Source organism: Neolamprologus multifasciatus, chromosome 8, assembly GCF_963576455.1.
Source record: "Neolamprologus multifasciatus chromosome 8, fNeoMul1.2, whole genome shotgun sequence".
Taxonomy (NCBI): Eukaryota; Metazoa; Chordata; class Actinopteri; order Cichliformes; family Cichlidae; genus Neolamprologus; species Neolamprologus multifasciatus.
This window is the reverse complement of record NC_140446.1, coordinates 15,981,797-16,006,790: the sequence shown is the minus strand read 5'-3', so window position 1 is coordinate 16,006,790 and position 24,994 is coordinate 15,981,797. Positions and strand designations below refer to the sequence as shown.

General features: G+C 41.5%; 3 protein-coding genes across 5 annotated transcripts; 1 reads left to right on the top strand and 2 right to left on the bottom strand.

Annotated features, from left to right (window-relative positions):
* Positions 1-766: 766 nt before the first annotated feature.
* LOC146512752 (transforming growth factor beta-1-induced transcript 1 protein-like) lies at positions 767-11,705 on the bottom strand. Of its 2 annotated transcripts, XM_085170024.1 has the most exons (12): positions 11,279-11,705; positions 7,972-8,022; positions 7,576-7,724; positions 7,420-7,475; positions 6,166-6,302; positions 6,008-6,089; positions 5,649-5,733; positions 4,779-4,973; positions 4,528-4,701; positions 4,324-4,405; positions 2,616-2,764; positions 767-1,567 (listed from the first exon to the last, which is right to left on the bottom strand). In XM_085170024.1, exons 1-12 carry the CDS (start codon positions 11,289-11,291, stop codon positions 1,301-1,303), a joined length of 1,440 nt encoding a protein of 479 aa, XP_085026150.1. In that variant the 5' UTR covers positions 11,292-11,705; the 3' UTR covers positions 767-1,300. The 2 variants fall into 2 exon arrangements, with proteins under 2 accessions (XP_085026150.1, XP_085026151.1); XM_085170025.1 differs by lacking the exon at positions 7,972-8,022 and having other exon boundaries at positions 11,279-11,703.
* A 2,235-nt stretch (positions 11,706-13,940) lies between these two features.
* LOC146512751 (elongin-B) lies at positions 13,941-19,631 on the bottom strand. Its single transcript, XM_085170036.1, has 4 exons — positions 19,509-19,631; positions 18,596-18,730; positions 17,109-17,217; positions 13,941-14,975 (listed from the first exon to the last, which is right to left on the bottom strand). Exons 1-4 carry the CDS (start codon positions 19,509-19,511, stop codon positions 14,863-14,865), a joined length of 360 nt encoding a protein of 119 aa, XP_085026162.1. The 5' UTR covers positions 19,512-19,631; the 3' UTR covers positions 13,941-14,862.
* A 14-nt stretch (positions 19,632-19,645) lies between these two features.
* Positions 19,646-24,871, top strand: pkmyt1 (protein kinase, membrane associated tyrosine/threonine 1). 2 transcript variants are annotated; one of them, XM_085170021.1, is made up of 9 exons: positions 19,653-19,772; positions 20,925-20,971; positions 21,055-21,463; positions 21,624-21,861; positions 21,954-22,227; positions 22,313-22,419; positions 22,502-22,674; positions 23,815-24,032; positions 24,140-24,871. In XM_085170021.1, exons 3-9 carry the CDS (start codon positions 21,095-21,097, stop codon positions 24,510-24,512), a joined length of 1,752 nt encoding a protein of 583 aa, XP_085026147.1. In that variant the 5' UTR covers positions 19,653-19,772; positions 20,925-20,971; positions 21,055-21,094; the 3' UTR covers positions 24,513-24,871. The 2 variants fall into 2 exon arrangements, with proteins under 2 accessions (XP_085026148.1, XP_085026147.1); XM_085170022.1 differs by lacking the exon at positions 20,925-20,971 and having other exon boundaries at positions 19,646-19,772.
* Positions 24,872-24,994: the final 123 nt, after the last annotated feature.

The window sequence follows — 24,994 nt, the reverse complement described above, 5'->3', positions numbered from 1 at the left end:
GAACAGGAAGCTTCAGTTTCAAGGTTTAAGGTTCAAGGTTCTGTATTCGTCACATGCATAGTTATACAGGTATAACACATAGTGAAATTTCTGCTGCGACATTAAGATGGTAGCGTCAGAATTTGGTGTAACTACCATGAAGGCGTGGATCCATCCTGCCTTCCATAAGTGATGCAGACTATTGGTGTTGTAACGTTGTGGTGGATATCTTGGAACATGTTAGGTCTCAGTAGAAATTGAGCATCGTTTAAACATCACAGCCCACCTGAGTATCATTCCTGACTATCTCCATCTGTACTTAATAAAATAGCTGGTGAGTGTATACTTCTCCTCTATTTATTGTAAAGGAGTCAAAAACTAAAGTATTTACCGTCTCACCCTGCACAGCAAATGACTTACAGTAATTCTGTATAAATCAGCTGCTTATCATACACAAACGTATGACTGAAAAATAAAAATAATGTTATCAAACTGCCCTTTCAACATCCAATCGTATAACCTATCAATAATCTTTATCTTCTTATGCCTGATGCTTGTAAATTTTCTCACCAGACTTTTATCACAACCAACCACAGCAGATAGCCGCCCCTCCCTGAGCCTGGTTCTGCTGGAGGTTTCTTCCTGTTAAGAGGCAGTTTTTCCTTCCCACTGTCACCAGGTTCTTGCCAGTAGTGGAGTAGATCAAATATTTCTTTCTGCAGAGGAGCTTTTTATTTTTAAAGCTGACTCATGTGAATTTAAAGAAGCATCAACACTCAAAAACAAGTCGCGTTTGCTTTAATTTTATTCTTTGGAATCATTTTTGGCATTTTGCACAGCGCAATAGTGAATGAATAATGAAAAAAACAAACAAATGTAGCAGTCAGCATACGGTATAAAGATGCAGTTGCAGTGACGTGGATAATTTCTGCAATACAAAGCAAATATATTAAAAGGGGATTTCCTTGCACAACAGGAAAAATTCTCAAATGATGTATAAATTTATGCTTCTTTTTACATCTGGTAGCAAAACATAATTTTCATTTGATTTAAACACACTGTGTTTTTGTTTCTGAGCCGTGATAAAGTTTGTAACCTCGCACTGAAAGTCCATGGTTAAAATAAAATGGGGCTGGTTTGGGTTGGATGATTCTGTCTTCCTCCTCATCTCTCTGCTGACTCAGATATTCTTCAAAATTTACAAAGAGTCCAGCTCCGCCCTAACTCCCACAGTAACAAAAAAAAAAAGAAAAAAAAGAGAGAACTGAGAGTCACATTAGGGCTTCTTCTCAGGGCAGGCTGGCGAAGACCTGCTGGGCCCTCAACCAAAGAGCTTGATGAAGCAGGGGTGGCAGTAGGGTTTGTTCTCCTGCTCCTTGAAGCAGCCTTTGCTCAGCGGCTTCAGGCAGAAGTGACACACGAGGTGATGCGGGTGGAATTTGGCCCCCATGGCGGTGACACAGCGCCCCAGGATGGGCTGCTGGCAGGCCTGACACACGCTGCCGCGGGACTGGTGGTAGTGGGCCTCGCACAGCGGCTTGCCCTCGTGCTCGAAAAAGCTGCCATTGACGAAGGGGCTGTAGCACTCCTGGAAACGAGAGGAAGCGACACAGCGAGATTCAGTCACGGCGCTGACTCATGCAACTCTAATTACAGCGTTTTCATGTGAAATGACAACTTTCCCATGACATAATTCCAGCTTATTTGTGTTTTGTTTTGTTTTTTGCATGAACTTCCTCATTGAGGTTTCATTGCACAGCCATCGTGATCTATTTGCCCCGGAGCAGATTCAGTGTGGCAGCTGTGGGTTAGGAGACTCCTCAAAGGATAAATATGAGCTCACTGGTCTCATAGATGTTCAATCTGGGAAATTTAGAATCGGCCTTACAGAGAAAAAAATCGATCACTGAATCAACTCACTTCTATTTGAGGTGCTCCTAGGACAGGAAATATATCATTAAAATGCATTTATTTTCACAGCAAGGTTGTGTTTAAGCTAAAAAAAACAACCCTGTTTTGACACACGACCACGAACACACTGAATCTTTTCTAGTGATGCTCCACCAACAGGAGCAGTCTCCAAGCATTCATCCAAATTCAGCTGAAATCAGGCAAGAAGGAGAACAGAGAGCAGCAGCAAACATAGACGACATAAATGCATTCATAAAGGCAAATAAAGGTTAGGAGAAATAAGTAAAATTGAGTTCCCGTTTAAGCCATGACATTTAGCAAGCTGTTATTTATAAATCCAGAAAAGCTTCCCTTTATTTAAGACGCCTTCGTCTGCCACATCTTTGTAGTAAAAGACAGATGTGGCCAGTGTTAATATAAAAGTCCTGGTAATGTCTTACCTGTGCATGTGGCATATTTGTGTTCTGCTATTCTATCACCAATAGTCTTTTTATTGTCTAGGTTTTTTTATTGTCTGGCTGTGAAAATAAAGGTATTTTAACTTTATTTTGAAAAGGGACTTCCTTAGTATTAAAGGATGTATATTCCTCTTAATCTCCTCATAAACTCTCATGGTGTTCTCCAACCTTTCTGACCTTTTTCAGAGCAGATTAATCTGAAACGACCCATATACAAACGCATCAGTTAATGCTGCAACTCTTGATCAAGTAAAATGCAACACTCACCCGACATACAAAGCACTGTGGGTGCCAGAGAGAGTTTAGAGCTGAGATGTAGTTTTCCAGGATGGGCTGGCTGCAGCCTTGACAGCGGGAAGCAAACAGAGTCAAGAAGCACTGCTGGCAGTACTGCTGGCCCTCACGGTCATGGAAACCTGCAGAGGACATCGCCACAGTTTGACTCAGCTCAGGAGCTCTTTTGATAAATGTCAGATTTACTGTATAATATCACAGATTTAAAAAGGAAAATCAGTCCAAACCTTATCTATGTGACTGCAGTTTGTGCAACATTACATTTTATTGATCTGAACTAACAACGGCCGGCTGTATTTTTCCATCTCAGAGCTCGTGCTGCTTTAAATTTGGCCATTTTCTTGGCAAGGAAATACAGAGACTCAGTGTTTTGCCTCAAAATTCATGGCAGAGTGAAACTGCCGCTATAACCCCGATCCCATAAAAACGTCAGGAAACCGTGTAAACTGGAAATAAAAGCGGAATGCAAAGATTTGCTAATGTTTTCGACCTCATATTTGAAAACAGCACAAAGACAAATTATCAGATGTTGAAAGTGGTCATTTAAACCAATTTTCAAGCTCTTAATACTACCATGAACCAAATCACTGAGAACCTACACAGACAATTTAGGAATAATGTATCCAAAGTTTTTAAAAATGAAAAGGAATGTAAGGTTTTAATCAGTTAACTTGCACAATGTCAATAAAAAAATTCACAGTAGAAATCTCTGTGCGCAATGTACAACCTCAAAAACAAAGTGCTGTTATCTTCTGACCCTTAAGTAGTTCTGCCTTACAAAAATGACAAGATTGCCGCTTGGCTTCAGGAATACTTCTGAAAACTACTGTCAGTCCATCCCTGTCTCTGCAAATATATTTTAAAACTCTACCATGCCATGAAGCTCCCAGCACACAGGTTCAGTGCTGATGTTAGTTCCAATCTGCAGTTACTGAGACAGCAGAGCGTCGCGGATCTTGTTGCTCCTCAGCAACTTTGCCTGATCTGCCAGTTCATGGCTGAGCTGCTGTGGTTCCTAAATACTTTCACGTTTAAATAAGTACCACGTAAACTTGATGGAGGAGTATCTGAGGAGGGAGCAAATTTCACAATCTGACCACTTGAATTCGACGAGTTCTTTAGAACGACGCATTCCTTTACAAGTGTTGCAACGACAGACTGCATGGTTATACACCACCATTCAAAGATTAAGAGGTGTGGCCTTAAACCCTTCAGTTATATAACGCATGAACGTAGATACAAAAACATGGCCGCCTACAGTCATGGACACTGCAACTTTGTTATCTTTTCAAAAAATTAGTAAATTAGTGCAAATATCTGAATATCTGTCAAGACCCCACTAGTCATGAAACATTCAGACAGGATGTAGCCTTTTTTAATGTAAGGTTAAAATCAAATGTTTTAGGGTCTCTTATGGGAGAAAAAGCACCAATGAAGTGCAAACTGTAAGTTATTATAAACTCTAAAACTGGTTGTAATGTTTAAAATAATCTAATAATTTAATAAATAAGATGTGCTTTATTTCCTGAAATATATATACTATAAAACTTTCAATAACATTATAAAATGCTGTCTGAATGCTGAATGCTAATGGGTGTATGGTATAAAGGGCTTCATGTAAGTGTGGCCTGACTGCAGTGTATTGTTACCCCTGACAGGAATTAACAGCGCCACCCATTACCTTCCTCTCCAAAGGCGCGGCTGCACTTCACACAGCAGAAACACTCTGGGTGCCAGTTCTTGTCCAGAGCCGTGACCATTTTCTACACAACGATTAAAGTGAAAAAAAGAGAAAGTTACAGAGGTGGGCTGGGGTATCGATCTGAGCTCTTTAAATAAGCTCAGAGTTGAGTAAAAGAAACATGTTCCCATCTTAGCGGCTCACGTTCAGTATGGGTTTGTTGCAGTGCGCGCAGTGAGGGGAGAACAGCGTGAAGTAGTCCGGCTCGCAGTACGGCCGCCCATCCTTCTCGAAGAAGTTTCGACTGCCCAGCTCCGTCTCACACTCGGTGCATACAAAGTGCTCGGGGTGCCACACCTTCCCCAGAGCTGTCACCACCTGCACAAACAGCTAAGGTCAACTCAAGTGAGGGTCTTCCTCATCACATGTCTGACAGATATATTCTGACTGCTCACCTGTCCGACAACTGGCTTTTGGCAGGCTGAGCAGTTTCCCTTAGAGGATGTTTGCACTCCTTGTCGGGTCAGGTCTGATTGGAGGAGTCCCAGCATGCTGTCCAGTGAGCCTCCTGATGAAGGAGGCTGAGGAGGGGCAGCGGCCGGCTGCTGCGGTGATGCTGTAACGGGCGCTGGAGTGACAGGCGCAGCTGGCTGAGAGAAGACAAAGCACAGAGTCCTTATGATGTTAATTCTTTGGGAGTTTATCATCACTCCACAGATGTTGGAAATGAATTTGTTTGGAAGAAACCAATGTGAGGAAAAGTCAAATCATAACAATACTGCACATAGTTTGAGTCAAGGCTCTACAGATGTCTCTCTGCTCTGCCTGGACACTTTAGCCTGGTTAGTCATGGATATGCAGTGGAGACGTTTCCCTTTTAAGACTCTGTTCCCACAGCAGTCTTGTTTATCACTCACAGCTGGACTGCATACTGAAACTAAACAGCCTTATAATGACAGAACTGCCTACTCTGCTCGCAAGCCAACTCACCAAAAAGATGAGAACTAGATTATGCGCTGTTCCAAAAGCTGATCTTTAAGCTGACTACCGGCAATCTGAAGCTATTTTAGACGCTGGGAAAATTATGACCAAAACTAATTTTCATCCACAAGCCATATCTGGTGACTGATCTGTACCAGCAGGCATGTGCTGTGGCCAGCAGGCTGCACAGTAACAGTGTAGCCATTATGAAGTCAACTCAACCTCTACAGGGATCCAACACTAATATTAGCATTCTGTAAAAGTCATATAGTGAGCACCGCTGTGAATTTACAAGTAAAAAGTTGACAGGTTAGCATTTTCATGCAGCTGTGGGTGACTCTTACGGTGCTCTGGACTCTGAAGTCAGACAGCGAAGCCATCAGCTTGTCCAGTTCCAGTGTGGCCGATGTTGCAGAAGGCTTCGCAGAGCTAAAACACCAAAATCAAACCCACAGATTACACACATGATCAGAAACATGCTAAAATGCTGCACACTCGCACATGTGCAAATATGGCTTTTTACTTGCAATAAAAAAATAATACTGCAGGTTTTTAAATGTAAGCAGATTTTAAAGGGGTGTGTCTGCATAAAACAGACCTACTTCCTCAGTCATATACAGTGATACTCAGACAGATTATACTCTTGCTGAGATATTTATTGTTAAAAGCTTAAAACTCTCTTATTTCCCTGTGGATTTGGTACCTGGAGGAGGAGGTTGGTGCTTTATCCTTGATATTATCTCTCTCATCTTTCTTAGAAGAAGGGAACTGAGCCAGGATCTCATCTGACAACAAAACAGGATCATAGATAAGAAATCTGATTTAAACACGAGGATTTAAAACACACGCACACATGCTAACCTGTGATGTTAAACTGGGTGGCGTTGAGTTCCTGTAGCAGATGGTCCAGTTCACTCAGACCTCCCCCCAGCAGCGAGGAGGAAGAGAAGGCCAGAGGAGGATCTGCGCTTCGGGGAGAGCGTGGTTTACACACTGTGCTGCAGGGAGACAGATAATATTAACAATAAAAGGCATTAAAAAAAAAACAAAGTATAAACAATGTTGTTGGACTCGTTATGCAAGGAGGAGAATTCTCTCGCTTGCTTAAAAACCACACATTGCTTTGCAAAGAGTGATGTAAAGAAAATGAATGAGATTCCTAACAGGGTTTGGGTTCATACATCAACATGCTGACCCACCATCTCTCCGTGTAAAACACTATCCCAGTCCATCAAAACTTCACATGCCAGCTGTGCTCAAAATGTGCAACTCTGCAGCACATCCTGAGCTGCTTCCCTGAGACAGAGGGACACTTTAGGCACCCTGATTAAGTCCTGAGGGTCACCCAATGGAAAAGAAGCCATTACCATCAGCTAGCACATCTGGGACCAGCAGCTGCTGGTGGATTAGAACAAACACATTTTCATCAGATCATCACACCCAACTGGCAGAAACCAGTTGCTGTTGTGTTCGAATCCTTGGGGTATTTCATTATGCGAGAGGCTAACACCCGCCCAGGATTATTGCTTTGGTGGGTCTTTAAGAAGAAGCTCCCTAAGTACGAGCAGATAGCTGAAAGCAGGGAAGCTGCTGTCCTTGGATTTCATTACACTGGGCATCGAGGGAAAACTGAGGAATCTGCAACACCACACATGTGGTAGAGAGAGCCTCGAGATGGCTGTGGCAAGAGAGGAAAACCATGGAACAAACAGGTAGCAAGCCATCTGGACACAAGCTGAGATCTGATCACCTTCAGCTGGGCAATTTAGAGGAAAGAGCCAAAACAACAATGATGATGTGTTGGCTTGTGGTATTTTGAACAAGGCTAAAAGCAGCAGGAAATTTAGATGCCTTGAACCTGGCTCAGAAATACATGTCATACAGTTAATTCTTCTTTTATTAGGTACTCCACGCTAGTTCAGGTCCTTCAGAACTGCTTTAATTCTGTGAGGCGTAGATTTAACAAAGTGCTGGAAACGTCTACATGCCAAAATACACTGAGTTGCTGCCGTGTGATTGGCTGCTTAGATATTTGTGTTTACGAACAGCAGAACAAGTAATGAATTTGCCGGTGATCCTGTGAGCAATGGAAAAAGACATCTAGGAAGGAGTTACCTGTATAATTTGTCTGGGGTGGAGTTCTGTGTCGTCTTCATTGCTGAAGAAACGGTCTAAGAGACAAAACAGACGAGTGATCAAACAAACTTTATCAAAGCCTCGGCACAATCAGGAAGAAAGAAAACTGGTATGAACGTGGCCCGGATTGACCACCTGCTGCGGGGTGTATGCAGGAGGCGGCGGCCGGGTCTGGGCTGGGTCCTGGGTGGTGGGATCTGCATTTTGGGGCGGGTCAGAGGTGAGCAGGACGGGACACCGAGGTAAAGGGGAACCTGTGTTCTCCAGATCAGCAAGGAGGGCATCTGGAAGGGAGAGAGAAGATTCTGTAGCACCACAGAAGCCACATTTCATGTCACAAACATTCATGGTTGTCCCTAATGGTGCCAAGTTTATTTACCAAGTATTAAAAGTCAATCAAGAGATTCAAGTTAAGAAAGTAATTTAAAAAGCATGCAAAGTATCACGCTGCATGACAAGAAGGTATTAAGTTGAGTTAAACGACAGACGAGACGAAACACATACAAAACGCATGCACAGGCAGCTACGTACCAAACACAACAATACGAGGACTGAGAGGGTAGTTAAGCGGCTCAGGCACTCCTGAGGAGACACAGACAGCCTTTTGTGACCAATACAGCAGCAGCAACTCAGCCCACACACCGAGACACAACACGGAGGACAGCGAGCGCTGGCGGACGCTCATCACTCAGAGGACAGGACAGTCAGAACCAGCGCAGCTCAGAGATAGTCCACTGACGGTGAGGTCGCTCAGACGCTCAAACGTTCCTGCATTCATATTCTAAACATGCCAGTGTGGAAAGGAAGCAGAGGAGGAAGAGTGTTTGGCAGCTGATATCTGAGTCCACTCCTCCGCCCACACACACTCACACACTCACACTGAAGTAGAAGCTGCACAGAAACTAAACTCACTCAAGTGTTAGCATCTACAGCTGTATGACATCACTGACAAGCAACCGAAGCAGACTGAAGATGAAAAAGGACTTCATATGAGTAACAGTGTTTACCATGTATGTATAATGACATAGCAACCATTTATTGTGAGTCCTGAAAGGTCCCTTTTTTTCACTTTTATATTATCAAAATGAAAATTTTGGCCTTCCTTTCCAAGAAGTTAAAATAAATAAGAAAGGTCAGTCCAGTTGTAAGCTGGTTCCAGACTGATGCAAAAGACTTGTTACCTCAGGGTTACTGAAGTCAAGCACACAGGAGTGACACTTTTTTTACCAGACAGAGGCTTTTTGTACTGTATTTTAACACTTTAACATGATAGGAATGAAAAACAGGCTTATCGATAGAATTCCCTAGCCAAAGCCAGACAACAAAATATCCCGACTTTTGATCCCGTGTACAAACAAATCCAATCACGTGGCTGACAAACATCCTGTCTCGAGTGCTTGAAGAAAGGCAGCTGGACTTAGTTTGTGAAGATGTTTTGCCTCTCATCCAAGAGCTGACGGAGAGACCCAGGTATTTCCCAGGGGAGGCAAAACATTCACCCTGTGGCAGCTGGGAGAGGCTAAAGGGCCCCGAGACTCTGAACTGGATAATCGGAAAAGAATGGATGGATGGTAAAAAGTCCACTAGCTTTATTTTCTGGACCTGGATGCCTGAGAACTCAAACTTAATGTCCTCAATTTGTAAAGCCCAAGCTAACGTAACCATAACAACATCACCGTGACATCATCAGCAGATGCTAGAAATGTGCAGGTGTACGATGTGAGAGCGTGCAAAGTGTTCGAAAGCACTTTATCTAAAAAAACTTTGGAAGCTTGTAAATTAGGTCTGAGGATCCTGATAACAGATGGTGGATATTTAAAAAACTGAGATCTAAGAATTCCAAATTTCTTTAAAAGACCTTCAAATGTTTTCAGTAAACGGTTTACAGTGATGCAATATTTTTTACATTTTGGTTAAAAGAAAAAAATATGTACTTTCTTGGGGGGGTTTTGGTACTTCTGTATTATTACGAGTCATGCAAGTCAGAGCTTTGTAGAAAACAATAAGGTTTTCCAGTCTTGATTACTACATGGAAGCAGGTGAATGGTCTTTCCATGAAACCTCCTCCCAAAGCCACGGATGACACATCTCAGGCACTCCTCAGATGTGGAGTAACTGCTTCATCTAGTATTATCACACTCTTTCTTGTATTGCAGCTGTGACTCAGTGTGACAGACAAGCATTGCACAACTGGTTTTCCTAGTTATTGATGTAGAAAAAGAACAGCATTTAGTCACACTGCCAGATAATTCCGGCCTATTTAATGGATGAAATTTGACGTGTCTATTTTCTACCGAGCTGCATGCTGATTTACGAGCTGCAGGTCAGAGTTCATTCGTGGCTTTGGAGAAACCGTCACAGGGTGACTTCCCATCTAAAGCAGCTACGCAAGGCTCGTCACATTATGAATCATGAATTTCTAATTCAGAATCTGGTGAAGTGCTATGTTCTAAACCTACGCTGCTCGGCCATGTGTCACAAAACTCGAGTTTGCCCGGCCCGAGCGCACCACTGTGGTCATTTCTACCCCAGATGATTCACACTTCTGGTACGACCATGCGGTGAGAACTGTGCATATACTACTGGCCCTCCACCTCCCTGCTGTGCTGTGTGTCTCTCACACACACACAGACACACACACACACACACACACACACATACTTGAAGAGGCTGAGCAGCACATATAAGGAGCTGAACTTCTCTCAATGGGAATTATGACCATATTTAGAGCGGCCTGCAGACTTGTTTGTCTTGGCCATAGGCCTCTCTAACAAGTGGTCTCTCTCTCGCCGAAAGCCTCGCCAAATCCGATGCATAAACTTACAACACTGTTGGACGACAGCGCAAGCCAAGACTCTCAAACATGGCGCTCAACCCCAGCACCTCCGTGTCACCGTGTGCAATCCGATCCAGATGTGCCCAGATGTGTACACCATGCCATTCCCCCCCCCCCCCCCCCCTCCTCGTGTTGCTTGAGAAGCACAAATGCTCCAGTCTTGTAGTGTACTTAGTGAAAAAACAGAAGAAACTCCCAGAGAGCGCGAATGGGCAGCTGAGGCAAAAGCCATGTCTATTTTCCTTGAACTCTGTGGCTTTTACAAATAGCAGCATTGCCCCGGGCTATTTCAGGGCCTTTCCAACACACAGCTATTTTCTGACACAAAGAGTCAGCTTCCCATCATGTTGTTTTAGAGAAAAGAAGACATTTGCTTCCAGTATCATTCAGAAATGGGGGGGATGCTCTCTGATGCTGTCTTCTCTCATGTCTTCAATTCCTTCCAAATGGAAAAAACTCTCTTCAACATTATGTGGCACTCCATCCATCCCATACTTGTTAATGTTAATGGACGGACATGCCTGCTCTGGACCCCTTTAAATCTAATTTTCAGAGCTTTTTATTGCATTTGCAGGCCGTGCAGGAAGACCCGAGTGAAGGTCGGGCAGATGTAGAGCAGTATACGGGTTCATGTGTTACCTGACTGCATGTATTTGTGGCTATGTGCCCCTGCACAATGAAGGTAAAACACAGCTCTACAAACATCTAAAATATTGGCATGCATGAGTTATTATAAGAAAATTCCTCACTGTTGCTGACTGGGAACTTGTACCACTCATTTTTTTGAAAAAGTATTTCCTACTGCTTTCCATTGCTCCTTATGTTACAGCCCCCCTTTTCTACATGTCCTTGTAAGCCAGGGATCTGTACTCTATGACTGCCAGAAACAACAGAGACCTTATTTCCTCTGTTTGGGCACACCACCCCTTCCCCACAGATCCCTTCAAGATATCTCAACATGTAGTTACAAGGCATGAAACGAAGAGCAGCTGTAATACTCACCCAAATCCTCCATGATAGGATCTCAGCCGACTGTTTCCCTCTTTGTGACACAGCGCAGACACCATTAATCAGTAGTGATGACCGTGGATCACAGCTGGATAGAAGGTCTCGGCGCTATTGTCTGCGTCGGTCCTGAATAACTTCTTGGGCACCGTTATCCGCCAACAGAAGGAGGAGGAGGAAGAGGAGGAGGAGGAGGAGAAGGGCGTCCCGTCTCTTTTTTTTCCAACACGGCTCTCTTCCTGTGTAATGCCTACCAGGACCTCAGAGCGAGGAAGGCGTAGTTAAATAAATGCGGTTACAAACTCGCATTCCCCGGACACGAGACGTCACCCTGGACATTCCTAGTCCATATTTGGGATCGAAAATTAAGGATTTAGTGGCTCTAAGAGAGGACGCGCCGCTGCTTCTGCTGCAAGCGTGTAGTTCTGAAAACAGAAAATATTGGAAATGACGCTCATTTTCCCGGTTTTGTTTTCGTTTTCAGGGTTTTGATAACAGGACCTTCCCATTTTTGGTTTCTTTACGTACTTGTTTCATTTCCGTGTGCGTGCATAGGAATAAAAATCCAACACAATATTAGTGAGATATAGTGATTCACACTTTGAATGCTTTTTTTTCTTTTCCTTTTAGGTCGGTGGGGTATTTTTTATAAGGCTATAGAAAAAGAACAGAAACTATTAGGCTCAAAAATACGCGTATCCCAAAGTTTTCAAAGTTTTCTCCGCTCAGTGTCAGGATTAGGATATATCCAATTTTTTATTTTATTGAATTTTATTTCAATTCTTAAGTCAGACTTATTCGAATTAATACACACTAAAAATTTAAATTAGGAGAAACGGAAAAGTCACCTGAAATAAAAGAACTTAAGCGATAGTGTACAAAGCAATAAAATAAAATAACAATGTGCAGGAAATGACTTTCGTTGTATCCTTTGTCAGCACAACCAGCCTGGTGAGGCTTTTTAATTATTTTTAGATGTTAGTATGTCTCTGTCGTCTTACTCTGAAAGTAAAACTATTACTAAAACGTTTTCAAACAATACAAACTTTATTTATTAACTATTTTATTTTATATTTTGGCAACTGGATGCAGGGTTAGTCAAAGCGTTACAAAGCGTAAGTTGTAGAATTGACAGCAACCTGTTTACAGTGAAACTAACTTGGAAATAATTAAGTTTTTTTTTTAAACTAAAACTCCCATCTTACTGGTTATATGGTTTGCACACTAAAACTGCACAGCTTATGATCATCTTGTTGTTGTACTCCCACTTTGACATGTATCACTCACCTTAATATCGCTGCAGATCAAATCCATTCCCCAGCGCTCCCTGACAGCACTGGTCTCACCGAGCAGGACAGAGGCCCAAACCAACAACCCTTCCTAAAATCACCACAGATCAAAACCTGGACTCTGTATGAGAGTGCTCCCTGACACCATTTTTATGGTTGTTTTATGACAAAAGCTTTATTTAGAAAAATAAAGGCTAAGAATGAATGTGTCAGACTTTTGAAGGAGCACGACACTGGTAAATTATGTTAAGGTTAGTGATGTAATGTTAACTACTCAGATGGTGGCGGTGATGCAGAAACTTCTTTCACGGTTAATGTTTAGACGTGCCACTGCAGGGCGTAGTAATCTATGGTCGTATTACAGGTGGAGGAGGTCTGGCAGCTGTGCATCAGCTGTGTTCCACTCTCCTGGACCCTAAATAGAACTAAAATCATCTTTAATGCCATAATTTCTACTTGTGGTGTTTTCTGCTACGAAAAGTCCAAAGCCCTAATCCCTGCTGCCTTCCTCTGGTTCCAGGAAAGCTTTTCACTCTTGCAGCTTCAGGTTGTTTTAACATGACAGTGACACGGTGAAAAACAACTCATTAACTGACTCATTCCAGTCACTTAACTGGACCTCTACACTACATTTTTGCTGGCAATGCCTTTTGGAGAATTTTAATTAGTGTAGAAGTTAGGACCAAATATCAACAGCTTAAAAGGAACCTGGTGCTTTTTGGATACCCCCTGGAGGTTTGAAGGGGGCGTTTTTGTTGATTTGAGCTTTAATTTTACGGTGAATCTATATTATAAAAGAAAAACTGTCCATCCTGTTCTACAAATCCCAGAAAGAAAATAGCAGTTTCACAGTTTTTAACATGTCACAGAATAAAAAGCACAAGTGTAAATAATACAATTTAAATACGACAATTTGTTATACCTGCTTACTGTGCATGCCGGCTCACATATGGGCTGGACAGAGCCATTGTTAATGTCACTATCACACCTGTATATGAGTTTTGTGACTTCTGCATCATCAGTGATTTCTCTTTTACCCCCAAAATACAAAGAAACACATTTTTGAGCGATACATAAATCAAATGAGAAAGCAAATATGATACAAATTAGAACTCACATATGCAATTCAATATTTAAGTTTTCTTTTTTTTTTAATTTGTCAAGGATCAATAAACACTCCTTTGTCAAAAAGTTAAAATTTTCTGGAAATTATTTCATGGTTCCGGCTTTACATGGTTGTAAGAATCACTGCTACAGCCCTGCCCAGTGCCTCCAACACAGATCAATACACTGAATTACTGATTTATTCATTAAATACTGACACAAACTAAAAAAAAAAAACATTAAAAAACAAACAAACCAAAAAGCAGTCAGAGTAAAAAACCAAACAGGAAAAACTTTTAATTAAGCAAGATCACAGTTACAGGCTATGCATGTGTAATAAGGGGAAGATGCCACGTAAGTGTTGGTGACTTGTGATGTTTGCATTTACAAAATGAAAAGTTTAACCCAAGAAACGCTCCTCCTGTGTATATACTGTATGTCACAGACAGAATATCCTTTGACCAAACAACTAAAGAAGAAGAAAAATAATCCCTCTGCTGTCCAAGAGGTACCTGCCTTTGGTCTCAGTGCGTGAAACACAACAAGGGACTAACGCGTGAAACAAACCGAAGAAACAAAATGATGATGAAAACAAAAATGAACGCAACTATCTTACAGACATTCTTCCTGGTTTACGATCGAATCAGAAATGTACAACGAAAAGTGGGAATCAGACCAGAGAAACGAATCAGTGGTAGGTCTATCTGCTTCTGTGAATGTAAAGCCTTTGTTTTGAGTTTGTTCATGCATTTGCTGATTCACACACTGGACTCTTACCCATGCATGTTAATTCTAGAGCACTGTGACACACAACTACGCCTCCACCCTTTCCAAAATATTAATGATAATAATTAGAATAACTCAACACATACACACACACGCACGCATACACACAATCACACTTTCCAAACTTCTTCACTCGGTGCTTAGGAGCAAATTCAAGGAGCTGAACTGCATGTGATGTGGAAATCAATAGAGTTAAAAAAAACAAACAAACAAAAACGTGTGGGGGGGATGTTGAGATGACAACATGAAGGTAACATGGATAGGCTTGGTTACCTAAAACGTCCCCATCCAATCAAATGAAACTATTTTACACATCCTCCACCCCGCTACTTCTTCACCGCAGTTAATCTGCACACTGCCACTTCCATCCTTCCCGCCGATGCTCGCTTCCTGCCTCTGCCATCACTGCACTGCCTGTTCATTAGCAGTGCTACCAGAGTCCTGAGGCTTCATCACATCAGGGAGTTCCGGGGGGCTGGAAAAGGCCTCGATGTGCAGCTGCTCAAACATCTCATCTGCAGGGCACAGAGACAAGGAAGCATGAGCTCCATCGTGACAGCAGAGTTTAATGTGGCTGCACATAATAAAAGGTTGCTGAAATGAAACTTTACTGTAGAGCAAGTGTATCCAGGGGAAAATCCTTCAAAACAGATTCATGCTCGTGTAACTAAGGACAAGCTTTGCTCAAGGCACTTAAAGGTAGAAGTGCATAATTTGAGCCACAGCTTTAAGGCACGGGGACTCGGGTTACACGCAACACATTTTAATGCCGCTGAGGGCTCTTTGTGTATGCTCTTAAATATAACTGCTGGTAAATCCACGCTGAAAATCTACAATGAGTCTTCTTGAGTTAGTTACAGAATAAAATCACACCTTAATTTTTAAGGAATGAGTTTTGAAGAAGAAGTTACCTTGAAGCTTTCTTTTAAGTGACACACAATACACTCATTCAGTGACGCGATTTACAGTACTGTGCAAAAGTCTTGAGCCACCTCTCATTTCTTAAATAAATACAGTATGAGAGGCAAAAAGACTAAAAAAATAAAAATATATTTAAAAAAAATAAAAAAGTAGACATGTTGTTGTGCTGAAGACCACAGATTACAGCGTAAAAGAATGGATTAGTCAGTCATTCATCGTGTTTGTCTACTGAAAAACACTGTTGCTAAATGAGATCAGTGATGGTTTATTAAGAGAATAGCACAAACATTTTTCACCAGTCGCGCTACTAACATAAAAAAGAGTCATACTTCTTGGTAAAACGGAAAACTACTCTTTATGACAGAGGAAAATATAGTACACATCAGAACTGAGTACATCACTTGATTCTCAAATTGTATTCCTTCTCAATAATTACACTGTTTCCAAGATTACATGTAGCATATAACCTTTTATGAATCATCAACTCAAATACTTTAGAACAGGGGTGGGGAACTCCGGGCCTCAAGGGCCAGTGTCTTGCAGGTCTTAGGTATCACCCTGGGTCAACACACCTGAATCAAATGATCAGTTCATTATCAGGGCTCTGGAGAACTTGAAGACATGTTGAGGAAGTAATGTAGCTAACAGAACAAGCAACAGTGCTTGAGTGTCTGTCTTCCCAGAATGATGCTAGGGCCAGTGCACTACTTATATAATGTAACTGTTCAAAAGAAAAGGAAAAATGCCTTTAATTTGGCACAGGACTTATCAGAGGAAAGCAGAGTTTCTGTGACAGTTTGAAGGAGATTGCACAATGTCAACTTCCAAACATCACAACCTGGGGAATAAATAAAAACTCTTACTTGAGCTTCAGAACTAAAACTTCAAGATTCACCCTTCCTAAAGAAATAAAAAGAGAGCTTGCTTGCGTATATTTGAGTCCTTTCTTTGCTCAAATGGAAATAAATCTGTTAGGTTCACATAAAAACACCAGCGCGTCTGACATGAACAAAGCAGACTGCCAACATGACACATTAGTTCCTTAAGGAGAAAACAGTGAAACTATAAGCTGGCCAAGTATGTTGCCTGACTCAAATCCAAGAAAACACTACTGGGGTATTTTTAAGACAAAAGGAGAACAACACAGGCTCTCCATGTTAAAGAAACTGTCTCTAAAGAAAGGAAGAACATCTCTCTATAAAAATAAGGAACACTGGTATCATCCACCAAATGTAAAGGTGGACGTCTCAAATTATCTCAGTAATAAAATGTGTGTTTCCTATAGGTGAGTTCCTATAGTGAAGCCCGTATTTTAATAAAGTAAACTGAGGTATTTTTAGCTGCTCCCTTATTTCCCAAGAAGACGCCATAGCAGAGGGAGCCACATGTTTGATTTAGAACAGATTTTACACCAAATGCCCTCCCTGACATTACCCTCCCATTTATCTGGGCTCGCACTGGCAGTACACAAGCTTGCAACCCCCTGAGGCAGGGTTTGTGTCTCCTCAGAAGGTCATTCACATGTCTTAACCACTACACCGCTACTTTAACACTGTAACTCTAAACTGTTCTAATTTTAAATAAAGAGTAAATACATGACAGTTCAACTCTGAGAACGATTTTTATATTAAGATATTTAAGCAACAGTTCATAGGAATGTACTCATTTTTGCTGTGTAGTGTACCTCTGATCTTTAAAACCAAACAAACAGCATAACCACAACATACCATTAATACGAAAGGCCAGACCGACTGTAGCTGGGGCTTGAGGTCTGGCAGTCTGGTTGGTGAATCCACAGTCACCCAGAGTTTTGCTATCCTCTAGCAGCTGATCATCCTGTAATACAAAAATATCATGACCTCAGAATATAAGAATATAGTCCGACTAATATGCAGAGCGTGTTTCTGATAGAAAATATTTAAGTAAGCAATGTTTATTTACAGAGTTACAAATTACTGCACAGGAAAATAAGTAAAAACTGGGAATAATCACAATATATTAAGATACTTAAAACATAGTTCAATAGCAATACAAAACCAAAATATTACAACACAATCTAAATACTTAAACCAAAAAGGTTTCAACGACTTTTTCATGAAGTCTAAAGAGCGAGCTAAATATAGCTGGAGTGGCAGACTGATCCATAGTCTTGGCTGCCACAGACTGAAAGGCTCTATACCCCAGTCTACAATCTTATATGAGGAACAACTAATATATTTTGAGCAAGTGAGAAGCAGTGTGTCTAATGAGAAACTGAGATTAGTAGTCTGATCTTGATTTAGTGCTCTGTATGTAAATATGAGAATTTTAAAACGAATTCTAAAATCAACAGTGAGCCGACGTAAAGAGCATAAAACAAAGAGAATGTGAGCACGTCTGTATTAGGGTCTGGATGCAACATTTTGTATCATTTGGAGGTATGAAAGAGATGATTAATCTAAGCGGGTAAATAGGGTGTTCCAGTAATATAGGCACGAAGACACAAATATATGAACAATTTTCTCCAGTCCAGCATGGAAGACCATAGCTTACAATTTGGAAATCTTCCTTTAATGAAAGAAACCAGAAAATGACATAAAATATTACAGAGCGATTACAAACACTAGACTTCAAAGATGAACAAAGGGAGGCAATTGCTTGACAGGTTCTTGAATATATTTTAGGAGGAGTTATAATCCTGGTCTCACTGAAGATTAAAACAAGGTAACTGCTTGAAAGGCAGATATTAAATCATTCTAAACAATTAGCTAGGGTGGACAGTCTATCCAGTTGGTGAGGCTTAAAAGACATTTCAGCATGGAAATGACAAGTAATGCCCCCGAAAGATTTGAATGACCCCAGCTAAAGGAAGGATGTAATAGGCCCAGGTTTGAGCCTTGTGGAACTCCACAGGTTAGAGAAGCTATTTGAGATCAAGCAATATGAGCACAGAACAATGTCCCACATCAGATGCCAGCTTTTAAAAACCTGACAGAAAGGGATCAGAAATCTGTCATAGGTAAAAGGATCTAAATAGATTTTCCACAACCACTATTTTTTCTAATAATTTCCTATTCAATGGTAATTTTGAAATAGGTCAATAATTACCAATATTTACCATGAGGTTGAAGTTTGTTGGGGTAATATTCAACTACTGTGAATGTTAACATTAACACTGGCTACATTCTGGCAAAATTAAAGTGCACATTTAGTCTTTCTGATGCTGTAAGCTCACTTTGTAGAGTCGCTGGTCCTCAGGTGGTCTTTTAAGTATTCCCTCGACAATACGCTTCAGCTCATAGACAGTGGTGGACTCCTTGGCATCTGTGAAGATTGTGGTCTTGTGACGCCGGATCATTAAGAACACGTCCTGAAAGGAAAAAAAAAGGGGGGGCACACAATGTAAAAACCAGCTACAGTTGCTCATTTACCAAGAAGTTGAGGATTGGGTTCTATGAAACCTTACTCCACATTAAGAACGTATATTCACAAAGATTGTCATTCTTGAGTAAATATATATTACGACCAACAATAACCCCGTTTTACTAGACAAAACATCTCATTAGGCCACGAAACTCGTTAATATTGCATGCCTATCCGGAAACTGCTTAAACACCTAACCTGACTGTACAGTAAACGCGAAGATTTTTAAAAGGTTATATTACATAAACATTTGATAGCGGATTCTGTAATGGATATTCTGATAAGTGTCACTTCATTTATTCATACGCTAGCAAATAACAGTGAACTGTGTGAAGCAGACGTAGCTCTGGGCTAGCGCGATATTAGCCGACACGTCAACTGTTTTGATAGTTCGGTGGAAAACAGCCCTAGATAACACACGGAATAGGTCTGACAAATACAGTACACACTCAGCTAACCACATGATATTGCCTGGGTTAATTAGCTAGCTAGCGTTACAGCATTTCCAAGGTTAGCCGAGCTAAGTTCCCTCGCTAGCTACACCCCCTCGGTTATGGATGGAAAGGCTAAGCTAGCAGAGCAAAAGTGAAATTAACATTTCTATAGCCAACAGTATCCGCTGTTATTATCACGTTAATACGTTTGAACACATCGCCGAACGTTAATAGAGTGTCGAAATCTACGTGCGACTCTCCCGAACTAATCGGCAATAATATTAAAGTTACCATTTCAAGTGGTCAGCTAGCTAGCCAGTTACGCCAGCTCTGTGTTTTGCAGCAAAAGCCCAGACTGCACTGCTCTCGGATATTGCGCAACGTACATGCGCAACTCGTACATTCCGTATTCACGGAGAGCAGCTACGCAGTGCTACGTGAGAGTTTCAGAATTTGGCGCGAGGTAGGTTGACGCTTGAAGGGTGTACGCACAGGGTTTGGAAAGAAGACCGCTGCTTTGAAACCTGTCGTCAAAAGTGTACTATGGTCTGCGAGGTAACGTTTTTTTAAAATTCCGCTTTAATTAAATAGTTAAATATAAAATGTCAGTTAGAGTAAGTTATCTTCACGCGGGTTAGCCAGCTAAGCAGGCAGTGTTGTCATGTTTGTTTTGTTCCGCCCGGGGTTAACGTTAGCCACAAGTGTTTAGCTGCGGTGACAGTTGTCATTGCTATAAACTAATGGACAGTATTTGTGCTTCGAGTAATGTTACGTTAACAAAGCGAAAAGTTATGTTGGAAAAATTAATCAGTTGTGTTTTATCAGCGGGTCTTTACTTTCCCCCTGACGCCAGGGCTGGGCTGGGCTGGGAAAAGGAATACCTGTCTTCCTACAAATGGGTTTAGTATCAATGGCTCGAGAGGACTGTGCTGATACCGATATCAGACAAAAGCTCTACAACCTGTCAAACCAGATGTACCAGGAGTGGTGCTAAATGGGTGGGGATCAATCTAGAAAGACCCATTTTTTGTTTTTTTTAGTCTTCATAAATAATACCTTTTTGCTTTTGCTCTGTGGAGAACTAGATGAAAAGAAACCATTATAACTGAGCACTAATTGTGAAAAAAATCAACTTCCAGTTCTGGTGAGAAATTTATGTGGGAATGAATACCATGTTGATTTGGAGCTTTTAATTATTTATTTGAACTGTTGTTTTTCCAGGGTGGAGGGATTGTGCAGCAAACATCTTTAATTACCAAAAACAAAAACAAAAAACTGGGTGCACAAGTTTGAATTTATTTGGAATTTTCTGTAATCCTGTGTGTTCACTTGTGTTGTCAATGATCCCAATTACATATCAAAACTGGTTTAGGAATGGATAAAGCAGGCTAACCCGGAATGTCCGGAATGGCCTTCCCAAAGCTCTGACATCAACCCTGTAGAAAATGTACTGATTAGACTTAAAAGCAGAGTCTGTGCCAGGAAACCAACTAATTTAAATGAATTCTGTCAAGACGAGTGGTCAGATATCCAACCACAATTATGCCAGATGCTTGTTGATGGGCACCAAGGGGGTCTAATCGAGGTGCAACTTGCTCAGGGACATTTAACCAAATATAAGTGGCGGAATATACTCTTGACCTTGTGTGTATTAGAGAAAATCTAAAATAAATCCAAACTCGTTTACCCAATTCTTCTTTTTTACAGCCACTTAAGATGTATGCTGTTAAATCATTCAACTATGAAAAGAGAGTGTATGTAAAATTCTCACCACATCTACATATATGTAGTTGTATGTATTGCTTATATTTACAATTTTTACTCTTGACTGTTACAGCTTGCTGTCTTTATAGTAAAGAACAGAAAAAGTCGATACAATGTCTGTGGCAGTGGAAACTACAGTGCCGAGGGTGGCTCTCCCTCTTCCAACCCACTTCTCCCACGCGGAGCAGTCCTTCTCTCTCAAAAAGCGCCGGCTGCCTTTTTCCTCGTCGTCTACGTCAAACTCATCCTACTATTCCCCTGCTCGTCTCTCAAATTCTTTGCCTCCGCTGCCACCGTCTAAAGGATGCCCCCCGCTGAGCAGAATGTTTCCTCAGCATCAATCCCCCTGGACACCCCTGTCTAATTCCCTCAGTAAATCTCCAAATTCTGGGTATGATCCCAGCAAACAGCAGTCCTACTTCAATCAGTGCTTTACTAACTTGGGCCTGCTGGGGAGAGGATCGTTTGGAGAAGTTTACAAGGTGAGCAAAACACAGATTTAAATAAAGAGAGTTATATAATAACATAATGTATTTGCTGTTTCTTCACATCAAAGAAACTGGAAAATTCAGGATTTTAAGTATTTGTTTGTTTATTTTTCTATATGTTGTAATTTCTGGATTTTTTCTTTTCTCTCTCCAGGTGCAAAGCAACAGAGATGGTCATCAATACGCAGTCAAACGCTCTGCTCAGCGCTTCAGGGGTAACAGTGAGAGGAATCGGAGCGTCAGGGAAGCCAGGAATCACGAGCACCTGTGTCCTCACCCTCATATTTTGAACTTTGTGGCTGCCTGGGAGGAGTGCGGCCGACTCTACATCCAGACAGAGCTGTGCAGCACCAGCTTGCTGCATCACGCTGAGAACCAGCCTCCTGGCCCAGGTCTGCCCAAAAACAGTTTGAATCAGCTGTGATTTTGTATAAAACTTCTACATCCTCGTTCATGCTGACTTGTGTTTTTTGCTTGTAAACAGATGAGCCTGCTGCTTGGGCCTACCTGTGCGATCTCCTCTCAGCACTGCAGCACTTACACTCTCATGGCTTCGTGCATCTGGACCTCAAGCCCGCCAACGTCCTCATCACTGCCTCTGGTCGTCTGAAGCTAGGCGATTTCGGGCTGCTGCTTGAGCTCAAACACATGGGAGCTGCAGGGGAGAAATCAAAGGACGATGTTCAGGAGGGTGATCCCAGATACATGGCCCCCGAGCTGCTGCGTGGGGAGTATGGACCTGCTGCAGATGTTTTCAGGTACATATGTGATTCATTATGTACAGATGTGACTGATCTGATTTGAAATAAGTGTCTAAATATTATCGCATCCTTTTTTATTTAGTTTGGGGGTTTCCATACTGGAGCTTGCCTGTAATATCGAGGTTCCAAATGGTGGCGAGGGGTGGCAGCAGCTCAGGCGAGGCTGTCTCCCCACAGAGTTTACCAACGGTGAGATCTGCTCTAGGAGGCCTCATCAATTTCCTCGTCTGATATAATGATTTTTCTTTTAAACTTCCATGTGTGATTGCAGGCCTGTCAGAGGAGCTTCAGACAGTCCTACAGATGATGCTGGCCCCAGAGCCGTCTGAGAGACCCACAGTCTCTGAGCTTCTTGCCCTCCCCTCTGTTAGGAAACGCAGGTGGAGGAGACGCATGTATCTTATGGCTGCTGAGACGATGCTGACACTGGCCTCCCTGTGTCAGGTAACAGAATCAGTAAATCCTTTAAATATTAATCTTTTAGGATTGATTATTTTGATTAACAGTTTAGTAAAATGTCCTTGTAAGGATGCCACAGCATTAAAAATAGAATAACTTTATTGTCCACATAATGGGCAACTGTTTTCGGTTCACCAAGCCACAAATCTACCAATCAGTTCATGAATCCTGGGAGTTATCGGCCCACATTCATAGATATGCATATCTATAAATTCAATACAACTATAGAAATACACCACAGCATCTTATTATTTAGCATGCTGATTGCATTTGGTACAAATGATCCCTTATACCCCTTTAGCTAGAGGGACCCTATAAAGTTGTCCTGAGGGCATTAATTCAAAGTCAAAATAATGAGGGTGTTCACGGTCAGCAACAATAGACCGAGCTTTCCTGAAGATAGTCTGATGACACAGCTTAGCCAATGAAGTTTGTTGTCAACCAATCATTTTTCCAGAAATGCTGATAATCCTGTTTATTTTGTTATTGTGTACCTGTTTGCCACATTCAGGTTACCAAACCAGGCTGAGATACTGAACGTAAAATCAAGCTGACAAACTCTTTCCAAAACGTTGTGCCTAACTCCGAAACCTCTCGACGTCCTGATAACAATGAATCTCTGATTAGCTTCCTTGTAAATGGATAAAGCATTAATCATAAAGTTGATCTTGCCATCAATATATCAATATATATATAAAGTGGAAAACCTGTCTATCGGGTCTGTGTTATTCAAGACAAACACGTGTTGTGGACATTAATCAACAAATAACAAGATTTAAACAAGATCTTTCAACCTATGAACCTGAACAAAATAGTTAGAGTTCCTATAAAAACAAAAGACAATCAGCAGCATATTTTAACATTTTCACATTCCCTGCATGTCATTTAAACAGAAAATAACAATAGTGATCGAACACACCCTTGAGGATCCACCATACTAACAATGGTTTCACCAAATAAAACACGATTAATACAAAGCTTTTCAGATAATCAGTTAGAAAATCTCTAATCCAGTGAATCAGTCCTGAAGTTAATTTAGCCTGGCCAATTCCAAACTTTAGCCTTTAAAGTTTACTTTCCTCAACCTTGACAAATACATTTTTCTATATTTTCTTTTCTTCATAGATCGTAGTCTCCTTTGGGTGTAGATTCCTCTCCTTCTTTCGCTTGCCCTTCCTCCCTCATTGGAACAATCCAGCTCCCTGCACTCCTCCTAAAGACAGTTGGGACAGGGATTTAACCCTGCCTCTCAGTGCCATGCATACTGACTCCGTGACCCCAGAAGAGGATGCAGTGTTTTTTCATCCCACAGACCCAGAACTGTCCCCCACCTTCTCACAAAGGTAGAGAATTATCACATCAATAGGATGGAAGAAAAAATTTAAGTGAGTATATTTCTTTTGTTTAACTCTCCTTTTTTTTTTTATCTTCCTTTGTTTTCATGTCACAGGGTAAAATCCAGATTGTATGTAGAGAGCACATCCACACCTCTCCCGGGCTCGCCAATGCGCTATCACCAGAGTCCTGCCCACACACCCACTCACTCAAACCTTAGTGGCTGGTTCTCATGTAAACTTGCTCAGACCCCTTCCAGCATCCACACTAATGGCTCCTGCCGCACACTGACACCCAAAGTGAGTCCCATACATGCCGAGCTGGACGCAGACCCCTTCCAGAGCTTGCACTCTCCATCCACCAAGTCCTCACAGCGGCGTGGGCGCAACTGGGTCCAAGTGGAGGAGGCCGTACCTCCTCGACCCAGCTTGGAACCAAAGAACCTGCTCAGCTTGTTCGAAGAAACGGCTCTGGAGGGAGAACGATGAACACAACACTGCCTTTATCTCATTCATGGACAGAGTTTTTGTGTGAAAAATGTAATGTGACAAAAACCTAATGTATTAATGTAATGAGTTTACTAGCTTGTAAATATTTTTTTTGCCATTTTGTAACAGCTTCTTTTAATGTACATTTGAAACAAAAAATGAATTTAGGGGAAAGGGTTGGATGTGTACTCAGACCTTAAAACACTTTTCTTTCTTTTTTGGTTTGTGCCACTGTAATCAGTTGCTGAAACGACTTGTGACTGTGACTCTGCGTTGTTTACCTCGTGAGATACAAAACAAAGCTAGCAGAGTTTGAACTTGTGGAGCATGTTGTGACTATAAAGCACCTCAAAATACGACATGACTGGTGTTTCTTTGTTCTGTAGACTTGTGCACATTACAGTTTGATATAACAGGCTATCCTTTGAGAGTAGTCATCTGTTCTCTGATTGGATAGTTAAATTTGTGATTGACAAGACATT